Source organism: Asterias rubens, chromosome 7 (genome assembly GCF_902459465.1).
Source record: "Asterias rubens chromosome 7, eAstRub1.3, whole genome shotgun sequence".
Lineage (NCBI taxonomy): Eukaryota > Metazoa > Echinodermata > Asteroidea > Forcipulatida > Asteriidae > Asterias > Asterias rubens.
The window spans coordinates 5,208,384-5,222,353 of NC_047068.1; the positions used below are offsets into that span (position 1 = coordinate 5,208,384).

Below are 13,970 nucleotides of genomic sequence, written 5' to 3' on the forward strand. Positions count from 1 at the left end.
CACTTAAATTTTTGTTTTCTGAGCGACTTTTCAGAGCTCTAAGAGAAAAGTTTAGGAGTAAAGAGAGAAGAAAAGCAAAATAAAGTTCACTAGAGCAGTTTATACATAACAAATTATTATTGTTTTATTTTAATGTAAGACACAAGCCTATGGCAAGTTTATAAACCCATAAATACATAAATAAATTACATTTACAAAAGTTACCGAATGGTATTATTATAAGGTCCATATGAACTGTGGAACTGTATAATGGACGGAATTTTTAAAGTTAACAAGCTATAACGACACATAAATCAAAGAAAATGTAATATACGTTTTCCATTTTGTCCTAAAATGTTTTAGTTTGGCAGCAGTTTCAGAAGGGGTACTGATGCTCACTGATGTACGAAATGAACATTGTATTTTTTTCTGCCACATTTTCAAGAAAGTTTAACTGTTCATATGCAATTTATGAGAAAACATTTGAATCAAGTTTCATTTTATAAATATGTGTGTGTTTCACTATAATAAAAAAAAAACATACAATTTTATTAGTAAATTAATATTTATAAATTTCGAAAAAACAGAAATTTACGGAGGCGACGAAAGCCAACATTCTCAAGGGCCAAGGTAATAATGTTATATAGAAAGGTGATAAACCAGTTTTGATGCCCATTTGTTACAATGTAAATGTACATTCTGATTTTCAAACTAAGTTGCTTTCTCCAAGAAAAAAAAAACAGTTTTGCATTACGAGAGCTTATTTCCTTATGACAATATTGATTAATTTACGCCATGATCAGACTTCGAGTCGAAGGGCCGAGGTTTGAGCCGGGACCAACAGAACGTGAAAGTCGCTGAAGAATACAACAATCAACGCCAGGATATTACGATATATCGGTTATTCATCTTGCAATATTCGAGAGTGTTTCAACAAAACAAAATTGTTTAAATGTTTCTTGTGAAGTGAACTCAGTTGTCATTTGATTAGAGGTAAATTGACAGTCACGGAATGTTTGTTGAACACATATACATGTTATAATTGCTTGTTTGAACTATGAGCAAAAGTAATCGTAGTTTAAGCAATGTTCAGATGTGTAACCGTTCTTAAATTCTTTCTTTGTTTTTTAAAATTAAAGGTTTTATACCCGTGTTAATATGATTGTCATCTCACACATCGAAGATTGTGTCTGTCCCTATATGCAGGTATGCAGCAAATAACGAGTCCGATGTTTAAAGCCACATCCTGACCTGCTTAGCAGTATGCAACCCTGGAAGTCATGTCATGGGTTCGAATCCTACCAGATGCACTGGTGGGTCTTTTCCCACAGGTATTGCATCAATTACTGCTTTAAAGCATAGATAGCAGGCAAACAAATAGCTAAAAATGGAATATTTAAAAGTAAAATGTAAAATTCCATACGAACACAAGTTTGACATGTTGTACACTATCTTCACTAATAAATCTTTCTTAAAAAACTACAATAGAGTAACAGTCTTATTTTGAAAAGATTGTCCAGTAAATACTAGTAAATAAGCACACAATAATAATAACGTAAAAGGTTTATTTCAATTCAATCAGCATAAAATGATTGAACACCAAAGATGCCACAGATTAGTTTCAAAATACGAATCCAAAGATCCTCAAACATACAAAGCAGCCATCAGAAATGTTTTAGCCATTTATTGCTGACATCCAATTTTGACCTGTGGGCCACGAAATGTTATGTTAACAAAATAAAATGAAATGAAAGCTGAATAAAATGACGGTTTAAATGGGTCAGGAATGATATTTGGTCATTGTGAAAAAAATATATGAAAATGTCACGTCTAAGAAAGCCAAGCAATGTACATTTTAGGCTTCCATAGAATGTTCGGACTATTTAGTCACAGTTTTCCTCATTTTAGGCTTCCATAGAATGTTCGGACTATTTAGTCACAGTTTTCCTCATTTTAGGCTTCCATAGAATGTTCGGACTATTTAGTCACAGTTTTCCTCATTTTAGGCTTCCATAGAATGTTCGGACTATTTAGTCACAGTTTTCCAAATCTGAAATCAGACCTATGTAGAATAATACCTATCCCATCTTGTTGGGCTGTTATGGCTCTCTTCACATCCGTGGGATGTAGAATAATACCTATCCCATCTTGTTGGGCTGTTATGGCTCTCTTCACATCCGTGGGATGTAACAACCAAACAGGGTGACCTACTCAACAACAACAACTGGGGTGTTACAGAATCAAAATCTACAACTTGAAATGTTCAAAAACACAAATGTCTGCAAATACACAGAATTACTCTTTCTTTGAGTTATTTTACTACCATGTGATGTTAATCATGATTCTCTTTTCGGTACAGCAGAACACCCACAGTGTAAATTTTAACACCCAGTTGTTGATGATAATACTAGGCAATAGGGATTAACTTTAATACTTTAAATAATGATTACACCTTTTGGTGAAGAAAGCCATTCATACTTGAATGCTAGAAAGATTGATTTGAAATTTCCATTTTGTTTATTTCAGTGGAGACGGTTGCTGACGAACCGATGATTGATGTGAAAATGATCGCATTGGTGATCTAGGTTGTAAAACTTTGGCATCACTCCTCAAAACATAGTCTAAACTTGGCTCCCAAATCCTTAAAGGTATAGAACCATGTGCCTCCTTTCTTAACCTACTCCGTGTGAAGTACCTGGGTGTGTCTCGCTCAGTGAGGGGTGGTGAATTTGGAGGGGCATCAGGGATAGGGAATGTTGTCGATGAGGTAGGTATGAGGACATTGGTCGTTGAGGGGCGTCGATGTTCCGGTTGGGAATAAGTCTCTATATCATTTTGAATTCGTTGTTTTAACCGGTTCAGTGTCAGCGGAGGGAACCTTGTCCCACCTGTTTGAGACCCACCTGTTTGAGACCCACCCATTTGAGACCCACCCATTTGAGACCCAGTCGCAGGAGTGTTGGGTTTAGTGGATGGATTCATCATTCTTGAGTCAATCTTAGTATTTCCATTATGATCTCGTTTACCAGCAGTTGGTAGTTGATTCATGAGACTTCCCAATGTAATACCAGACAGGCTGTATCCACCAGACCCACCGCGTCTAGATCCCTGAGAAGCAAGTTTGGCTCGCCGTCTCTCGATGTAGATATCAGTTTTAGAACGATGTAACCAGTTAGGATTCAACTCTGAATCTTCCCTTGGGTCAGTCTGAGGAAGTTGTCTCAAATCTCTTTTACTTCTTGCATATCCATGGAAACTCCTCTGTCTGATCACCATGTAATTATCAAGCTGTTCATTGACTGGACGATGGTATAAAGTCGGGTCCCCGTAGTTGGATGATGGGTGCCCCTGCTGCTGTAGCGATTCACGGGCACTTTGAGGATGACATGGTAGATCTTGTTTTATTTCAGGTTGGAGTTTAATATGAGCCATGTCTACCTGGAAGCTGTGGCGATCTCTGTCCCTGGGTGACCAGCTCGTTGTAGGGGAAACAGTGGCTGAATCCCCGGAGGGTGAGGGTTGCTGTAGACTCATTATGTCAGTACCGTGGTGGTACGTCTTCCGATGGGTGCATAAACGAGGTGTAGTCGACCCAAGGCTACCCGTTGAAGCCCCTAAACTCCAGTTTGACTCATCCATATTTGGCATTCTGCTTTCAAAAACATTGATAAATCACAGTCTGCAGTTAGTCCACATACATTCTGAAGATCACATTGTAGCAATTCATCAGGAAAATACACCATTTTCAGCACACACTCCGCGGAATGTAGTTAGAGTTTAACGTAGCAACGCAGCGTAACGTTGTCTTGTTTTCCCCTCTGTCACCGGACTCCGTGGAGGGTCAACCCCTTGACCTGTTCCTTGCTTACAAACACTTCACAACCAGATAACATTATAGTCTCAACAACGTCTGCATTCACACACTGAGCAGGTTGTCAACTGAAACCCAACAGTCAGACGCCAGCTTCTGTACCAACTTGTAGTAAAGTAAATTAGGATATCAGTAAGCCAGCCAGTGTGTCAAGCTGTGGAGAAGTTTACTAAAACTCTTCAAACCAACCGTGTATCCATAAACACACTTAACATGTAAATACACCTGTGTACAAATGATCTACTTTTAACCCCTTTGAATTTGACTGCCCGAGGCACTGGATAGTTCTTTGTGATGAAGTGAGGTTGGGTATTGATTGTGCACTCATGGTGGTGGTGTGTGTGAGTGAGAGTACGGCTTACGGGGGCAGGGGGTTATAAACGCACCTATCATTATTTATTCATGTTCGATACAGAGAGGGAATAAAGGAAAAGTGATTTGACAAGAGGGCGCTATAGTGTCCAGTCCACGTTGGGTGAAAACAAAGGAGATAAAATTCATATCGTTTTGTTGACGTTTTGCTTGTGTTGTTGTGATGGCAATTATTACCAGCGTCTATCGATTCTAATAATTTTACAATTTTGCTGTATGAGCCAGCTGCAGTATGCGCAATACATAAACTTGGTTGTAAAGCAAGTAAATGTGTAAAACAAAGGACAGATTGTCTGTGCATTAAAACTTGAAATCTCTTTCCACAAACTGTGCCGTGACTTGAGTGATGTTACTTAAGCATCCTTTGAACTGGAAAATAAAACCCTATCAGTGGAAGGTGAGTGAGCTCGACTAAACTCAGATTAAAACGGCGATCATTTATATTTATTTTTATAATTTATTTTCGGGCTAGATATGCTCAATGTGTAGTGCACCAGTGTGGCAGGAGATTCTGCCCCCCCCCCCCCAAATACGGCGAACTGTACAAACTACTTCTGATGGCGCCCTCTTTGAATCCTCCTCCTCCAACCCTCGTTATAGGGGGACAGATAATCTCCGGTGGACGGAATTCCCTTGGACACCGGCACGTTAAACGGAGGTCGAAGGTTCAAGTCCCGCTCTAGTCAAATAATGTCTCGGTCCACACCCAAACTAACATTTATTTACCCAATCAGTTAATAAAGTTTAATACTTAAAGGCACTCGACACATTTGGTAATTGTCAAAGACCAGTCTTCTCACTTGGTTTATCTCAACATTAACAAATCTGTGAACATTTTGACTCAATTTGGTCATCGAAGTTGCGAGAGAGGAATGAAAGAAAAACACCCTTGTTGCACAAATTGATGTGCTCTGTGATGCACAGTAAATAGTTCAGTTGGAGTATTTTATTATTCGAATGAGAAATTACCTCGTTCTCAAAAACTATCAACAGCTCTCTATTGCAGTTACCAAGTTACAACTCTTTATTATACGAACAATTTTTATAATATTCAATGTGTCCAGTGCCTTTAATATTTCCAGTTCATTACAATTACGTTGCTTGCAGTGGCAATGCAAAAGAAACATGATCAAAATTAATGCTACGTTTGATTGGTACGACATTGTTTCGGTGAAGAACTGTTACGCCCCAACTTGATAATCGTCCCAACTATAGTTGGGACTGCATGGTCCCAACTTCCCAACTATAGTTGGGACGATTATCAAGTTGGGACGGAACAGAACTAATGGTCTCTTTGGGTGAATCTAATTCGAAAATATCAGTTTTTGTAGTATCAGAATGGAGCTTTTCTCTCAATGCGTTTTGTTTCTTTGTTTCTACGTTTGCAATTGCTCATAATGCTCCTGATTCGATGTGTGTTAGAGGGATTGATCTTTTATTGTATTGTTGATATATATTTGTATGTGTACATATTGTCTGTTCTTTTCTGACGTTAAAAACATACTACTTATCGTAGAAACTTTTCTGTAGGATATTTTACAATATACATTAGTATTGTGGCCTATATTTATTTAGCTTTTGTTTCTATTGTAATGCGCATCATCGTGAGGGGTATGTGATTCAATTTGCTTTATAGATGTTGTTTATTATTATTATTACTATGTTTATTATTATTATTATTACAGACAAAAATGCATCTACTAATGTACTCCATACAAGAACCAGATTTATTTCCTTACATAATGAAAAATATTCGATCCCATTCAGTAAAATATAACGTTGAATACAATGAAATTACTAGAGCCTATTATCATTAACGTCACTGCTTAATTACCATACTCATATTTGTCTTGACTTTTTATCGATTGCATTGTTAAAATGGGAAATCTCGGCTTGGCAGTTTCTTTTGTGTTCCTGTGACGTGTGTACTCAAATATTTTCACCAATGACAAAATTTACTGATGTCCAACCCTTTATTACGATACCATTTGCTTGTCGCAACGTGTGATGATGGTTCGATCTGCAATTAATCAAATGAACCCAATACAATATAAACATTTGATTTACAGCAATTACAATAACGAATTAATCCCAATTTTATGTATTTACAACAATTGATTAAATCCCTATTTACCCACAAAATGTGTGCCAAGTGTGCGTGATTCCCCTTTGCCTCAACTCAAGTGACTTAACTTAATCTCAAAACTTTATCCCAACTTTGACCTTTAACCCTTATCAACACACACACTACCGTGTTCTGTATGCCACAATACCCAACGTACACAATACATGTAGATGCAACCCACGTGAATCTAACTGACGACATGCTTAGAAAATCAACCACTTTACAATCAAAATTTTACACTAATTACCCGCTTATTATCAACAATCCCTGATGCAGAGTATACTTAAACTTATAATCTTAAACTTGATTGAACTAATTTTGTACTCACAACATTGGGCGCATCCAAAATCAACAAAATATTGGCAAAAGTATGACTGATTAGTGACGAATGTTATGATCGATCCTGGCGAAAGATGCAAAACAGCGCCCTCATTTGACCAAGAAAAATCTACGCTTCTGACGTCACACATGAATAAATTACGTTGCCTAGCCCGCAACAGTTCCCTTTCGTCGTTTTATAATTCCATTCCGTGAAGGTTATACTTATTGCTTGGTGTCTATTTTTGGTAAATCTGGGGGTAAGTGTCTTTTCGCCAGGAGTTGATGTCGTGACGATGGCGAGCAAACTGCTTGGTGTTGTTGGTATATTTATAATGGCAAACTACGCTGCCGTTCATGGGCGGTGTTTGAAGCCGGCATGCCCCCCTACTTGGAGCCTGTGGCGCGAAAAATGCTACAAGGTGCATAACGCTGACGTTACATGGGAAGAAGGCAAGCAGCAGTGTGTTGAGTTGGGTGGGGTGATGGTTGTCACTCAATCTAAAGAAGAGTTACAACTCCTTTTCAACATGTGCGACTGCGATAGGTTCTGGATTGGCTGCAACGACATTCAAACTGCAGGTGTGTACATTTAAAGAAACTTATAATTCGTTTTATTTTACAACAAATCGCCAACACCAGGCAGGTTGAGGGCAACGGAAAAAGGGAAACGTCTCAAAATAACCCAGCAAACATTAGGCCATTGGTCCTGTACCTGCCCAATATACAGACAGTTTAATTGGCCCAACACTGGTTTCCTATACTGGGCCTATTGCAAACTGCACATCGGCGTGCAACATGCCCATTACAGTTTGCCATTACATATCCATTACAATCACGACTCCGGCCCGGTACCGTGTTTGGGTAACTGTCCGATGCCTGCCCAATACAGACAGTTTAATTGGCCCAACACTGGTTTCCTATACTGGGCCTATTGCAAACTGCACATCGGCGTGCAACATGCCCATTACAGTTTGCCATTACATATCCATTACAATCACGACTCCGGCCCGGTACCGGGTTTGGGTAACTGTCCGATGCCTGCCCAATACAGACAGTTTAATTGGCCCAACACTGGTTTCCTATACTGGGCCTATTGCAAACTGCACATCGGCGTGCAACATGCCCATTACAGTTTGCCATTACATATCCATTACAATCACGACTCCGGCCCGGTACCGGGTTTGGGTAACTGTCCGATGCCTGCCCAATACAGACAGTTTAATTGGCCCAACACTGGTTTCCTATACTGGGCCTATTGCAAACTGCACATCGGCGTGCAACATGCCCATTACAGTTTGCCATTACATATCCATTACAATCACGACTCCGGCCCGGTACCGGGTTTGGGTAACTGTCCGATGCCTGCCCAATACAGACAGTTTAATTGGCCCAACACTGGTTTCCTATACTGGGCCTATTGCAAACTGCACATCGGCGTGCAACATGACCATTACAGTTTGCCATTACATATCCATTACAATCACGACTCCGGCCCGGTACCGGGTTTGGGTAACTGTCCGATGCCTGCCCAATACAGACAGTTTAATTGGCCCAACACTGGTTTCCTTTACTGGGCCTATTGCAAACTGCACATCGGCGTGCAACATGCCCATTACAGTTTGCCATTACATATCCTTTACAATCACGACTCCGGCCCGGTACCGGGTTTGGGTAACTGCCCGATGCCTGCCCAATACAGACAGTTTAATTGGCCCAACACTGGTTTCCTATACTGGGCCTATTGCAAACTGCACATCGGCGTGCAACATGCCCATTACAGTTTGCCATTACATATCCATTACAATCACGACGCCGGCCCGGTACCGGGTTTGGGTAACTGTCCGATGCCTGACCAGTACATGCCCAAAATTGGTTTACACTGGTTTCCTATACTGGGCCTATTGCAAACTGCACATCGGCGTGCAACATGCCCATTACAGTTTGCCATTACATATCCATTACAATCACGACTCCGGCCCGGTACCGGGTTTGGGTAACTGTCCGATGCCTGCCCAATACAGACAGTTTAATTGGCCCAACACTGGTTTCCTATACTGGGCCTATTGCAAACTGCACATCGGCGTGCAACATGCCCATTACAGTTTGCCATTACATATCCATTACAATCACGACTCCGGCCCGGTACCGGGTTTGGGTAACTGTCCGATGCCTGCCCAATACAGACAGTTTAATTGGCCCAACACTGGTTTCCTATACTGGGCCTATTGCAAACTGCACATCGGCGTGCAACATGACCATTACAGTTTGCCATTACATATCCATTACAATCACGACTCCGGCCCGGTACCGGGTTTGGGTAACTGTCCGATGCCTGCCCAATACAGACAGTTTAATTGGCCCAACACTGGTTTCCTTTACTGGGCCTATTGCAAACTGCACATCGGCGTGCAACATGCCCATTACAGTTTGCCATTACATATCCTTTACAATCACGACTCCGGCCCGGTACCGGGTTTGGGTAACTGCCCGATGCCTGCCCAATACAGACAGTTTAATTGGCCCAACACTGGTTTCCTATACTGGGCCTATTGCAAACTGCACATCGGCGTGCAACATGCCCATTACAGTTTGCCATTACATATCCATTACAATCACGACTCCGGCCCGGTACCGGGTTTGGGTAACTGTCCGATGCCTGACCAGTACATGCCCAAAATTGGTTTACACTGGTTTCCTATACTGGGCCTATTGCAAACTGCACATCGGCGTGCAACATGCCCATTACAGTTTGCCATTACATATCCATTACAATCACGACTCCGGCCCGGTACCGGGTTTGGGTAACTGTCCGATGCCTGCCCAATACAGACAGTTTAATTGGCCCAACACTGGTTTCCTATACTGGGCCTATTGCAAACTGCACATCGGCGTGCAACATGCCCATTACAGTTTGCCATTACATATCCTTTACAATCACGACTCCGGCCCGGTGTGGCGGTTTCAACTTTCCGCTGTGTTCAGTTTTCCGAATGACCAAATACGGTAGCATTACGTCATGCGATGCCTGCGCACAGCAAGCGAAAGTAGTCCGTTTTTAGTGCCGTATTGAGTCATCCATTACCCTCCGGTAGCTGTCATGGCGGCATCCACGAGTCGAGTACAACTAGCGGCAAACGCGTGGATCGTATGAGTTGTTTTTTATGCAAGCAGAGTGTGACCTGCCTAAAGTTGTACCCATGAATACATGTAAAGATGGGGCAAGAGATTATGTGACTACAAAGAAAAGAATCGTAATATAAACAATTTGGGGGTCACTGCTGAGAGAACTACAGTACTCGCCAGGGTACTCGCGGCGGTATCCGACAGGTCACCCGGAAAACTGAACACGCCGGAAAGCTAAAACCGTTTGAGCAACGTGTCGAAATTTCCGGCTACGTCACCCGGAAAAACTGAACACGGCGGAAGTCTGAAACCGCCACACCGGTACCGGGTTTGGGTAACTGTCCGATGCCTGCTCAATACAGACAGTTTAATTGGCCCAACACTGGTTTCCTATACTGGGCCTATTGCAAACTGCACATCGGCGTGCAACATGCCCATTACAATTTGCCATTACATATCCATTACAATCACGACTCCGGCCCGGTACCGGGTTTGGGTAACTGTCCGATGCCTGACCAGTACATGCCCAAAATTGGTTTACACTGGTTTCCTATACTGGGCCTATTGCAAACTGCACATCGGCGTGCAACATGCCCATTACAGTCTGCCATTACATATCCATTACAATCACGACTCCGGCCCGGTACCGGGTTTGGGTAACTGTCCGATGCCTGCCCAATACAGACAGTTTAATTGGCCCAACACTGGTTTCCTATACTGGGCCTATTGCAAACTGCACATCGGCGTGCAACATGCCCATTACAGTTTGCCATTACATATCCATTACAATCACGACTCCGGCCCGGTACCGGGTTTGGGTAACTGTCCGATGCCTGACCAGTACATGCCCAAAATTGGTTTACACTGGTTTCCTATACTGGGCCTATTGCAAACTGCACATCGGCGTGCAACATGCCCATTACAGTTTGCCATTACATATCCATTACAATCACGACTCCGGCCCGGTACCGGGTTTGGGTAACTGTCCGATGCCTGAGTTAATCCAACGGTTCTTTTCAGAACCACCCCAACTCATTGAGAGATTGTTATTATCATGGTGTTACCGCAAACTTTTCTATATGCCCATTACAGTTTGCCATTACATATCCTTTACAATCACGACTCCGGCCCGGTACCGGGTTTGGGTAACTGTCCGATGCCTGCCCAATACAGACAGTTTAATTGGCCCAACACTGGTTTCCTATACTGGGCCTATTGCAAACTGCACATCGGCGTGCAACATGCCCATTACAGTTTGCCATTACATATCCTTTACAATCACGACTCCGGCCCGGTGTGGCGGTTTCAGACTTCCGCCGTTTTCAGTTTTCCGGGTGACCAAATACGGTAGCATTACGTCATGCGATGTCTGCGCACAGCGAGCAAAAGTAGTCCATTTTACGTGCCGTATTGAGTAATCCGTCCGTGATACTCTCCGGTTTTGTAGCTGTCATGGCGTCGTCCGTGAGTACATCAAGTGGAGATCGCGTGGATCGTCTCGGAGACTTTGGGGTAAAAACCAGGCAAATAATCCTATATTTAACCAGCGGTATTTATACTGAAGGAGCTTCAGAAAACCAGAAGAGGCTAGTACGTTGCCAATCGAAACGGTACACGTATGATCAGACCAGTAAGTACTCAATAAAATAATTAATAATCCGCCTTGGTTGGTATGTTCCGTACGGTAGTGTTACTGTTTGTTTACCTCATGTACCACCACGCAGTTTAACCCTGTGGTGTGTAGTTTGGGAACTTGTACTTTATAGAGCAATGCTCTATTTCTATGGTACTATTATGCTAGTTACTGACTGTACATGTATGTACTCTGTAGTACTACAGTACTAGAGTAGTGTATAGGATTCGTATAGGCATTTTCTTGTAACGACATTGTATTTTTAGTTTACCAACCAAAAAGTGTATTTTGTTATTTATATGAATACCATGCATACATCGGGGAATATGATTACATGTAAGAAATGTTATTAGAGGGGGAAGGGGAAGAGCAAGTGTCAGGAGAAAGGGGAGGGAAAAAGATGAACAAAGGGGAGGGAGAAGTAGTCAGGGACTTTTACCCTTAGCCAGCAAAATTTGTCAGAATATAAGAGATAAATAAAGAGCTAGCTTGGAGAACCTGCCCAAAGACTTATCTCCATTTTTACATGGTTGTTTATGTTTATTTACAGTTTGCAGAGCAGCTTCTAAATGGCATCCCTCCCTGTGTACTGCGCCACTGCCATGTACGACAATTTCGAGGTTATGTTGGTGCACGATTTGTGTCACTTAAAGGCACTGGACACGTTGGGTAATTGTCACTTGGTGTATCCCAAGTGTTGCGGTGATTAGGAATGATTTGGCCTGGGTTTAATTCAATTTCTCCTGATAAGACAGTCATACTCTTGATGGTCACTGCATAACCAAAAGAGCCTCAGAAAAACATAAAGAAAAGATATCAGTTTTTATCAGACAAAGTTCATGAGAAGTGTTTCTGTCAGAAACTGTGTATTCTAGTTGCAGGTTATTCTTTCTGCGTTGATAATTGCTCCAGATTTTCGGCAATTATATCAAGAATGCTGCCACCACATTTTGAAATGAAATTTTTACGGGTTAGTTTTATGGTATATACATGTACTGTATTTGTATTGTATTCGTGGATTTTTCAATCTATAAAGTTATTATACATATTGTGATAGATCTCATCGAGTAATTGTTTTCTAAAAAACTTTGCTTCCTTAAGGGGTATATGTACTTTTTCCTAACAAAAAACACAATGTCCACAGATTTACATTAAACTTACACAGTTTGAAGATTATGATAGTAGAAAGCTTCCCTGAAAATACTATGTGCTGAGGTGCTGTAGTTTTTGGGAAATGAGTAAAACAATGTCATGAAAATAATTTTCGTCTCATGAGACGAAAATTATTTTAATCATTTACAAACGGATTTTCATGACATTGTTTTACTCATTTCTCAAAAACTACAGCACCTCAGCAAGTAAGATTTGAAGGGAAGCTTTCCACTATCATTATCTTCAAACCCTGTAAGTTTAATGTAAATCTGTGGACATTTTGAAAAAGTACATACATTGTATCTACAATTATAAGTCAATACTGTGTAATTACAGATGTGTTCTTATGTGTGAGTAATAAATCATAAATAAACCTGTGAAAAACATTTTTATTCTGGTTTAGTTTATTTATTTATTACCGTTTTTTATTTGATTTATTTAGTTATTTATTTATTTTTTATTTTATTCTAAATTGTATAGATACAACAAACTCGTGATTTGCCATTTGTTGGAGTGTTTTCTCTGTTTATTTCTTTAAAGGCTGGGTATTTATAAATGTTTGCTTCTGGGCCAAATTCGCATGTAGGGTAGCCGTAAAGTAACACATGCAAAACAAAACTTTATATAATTTTAAAATGAGAAATGGGCTTTGTTTTTTATACAAGCAGTGTGACCTGCTTAAAGTTGTACGCATGAATACATGTAAAGATAGGGCAAGAGAATGTGACTAAACAGAAAAGAATAGTAATAGAACAACTTGGGGGTCACTGAGAGAACAACAGAGGGCGCAAGGGTACTCGCGGCAGTATTTTTGCCTGGCTACGTCACCCGGAAAACTGAACACGCCGGAAAGCTAAAACCGTGTTAGCAACGTATCGAAATTTCCGGCTACGTCACCCGGAAAACTGAAAACGGCGGAAATCTGAAACCGCCACACCGGTACCGGGTTTGGGTAACTGTCCGATGCCTGCCCAATACAGACAGTTTAATTGGCCCAACACTGTTTTCCTATACTGGGCCTATTGCAAACTGCACATCGGCGTGCAACATGCCCATTACAGTTTGCCATTACATATCCTTTACAATCACGACTCCGGCCCGGTACCGGGTTTGGGTAACTGTCCGATGCCTGACCAATAAAGACAGTTTAATTGGCCCAACACATGGTTTCCTATACTGGGCCTATTGCAAACTGCACATCGGCGTGCAACATGCCCATTACAGTTTGCCATTACATATCCATTACAATCACGACTCCGGCCCGGTACCGGGTTTGGGTAACTGTCCGATGCCTGCCCAATACAGACAGTTTAATTGGCCCAACACTGGTTTCCTATACTGGGCCTATTGCAAACTGCACATCGGCGTGCAACATGCCCATTACAGTTTGCCAT

The 13,970-nt window shown here is 41.3% G+C and overlaps 1 protein-coding gene and 1 long non-coding RNA gene across 2 annotated transcripts; one reads left to right on the plus strand and one right to left on the minus strand.

Annotated features, from left to right (window-relative positions):
- Nucleotides 1-1,648: 1,648 nt before the first annotated feature.
- Nucleotides 1,649-4,118, minus strand: LOC117293025. The gene has a single exon (XM_033775231.1). It carries the CDS (start codon nt 3,625-3,627, stop codon nt 2,497-2,499), a length of 1,131 nt encoding a protein of 376 aa, XP_033631122.1. The 5' UTR covers nt 3,628-4,118; the 3' UTR covers nt 1,649-2,496.
- Nucleotides 4,119-11,096: 6,978 nt separating this feature from the next.
- LOC117292132 lies at nt 11,097-12,215 on the plus strand. Its single transcript, XR_004519260.1, has 2 exons — nt 11,097-11,421; nt 11,975-12,215. It is a non-coding gene; the product is annotated as an uncharacterized LOC117292132 (long non-coding RNA).
- The last annotated feature ends 1,755 nt before the right edge of the window (nt 12,216-13,970 follow it).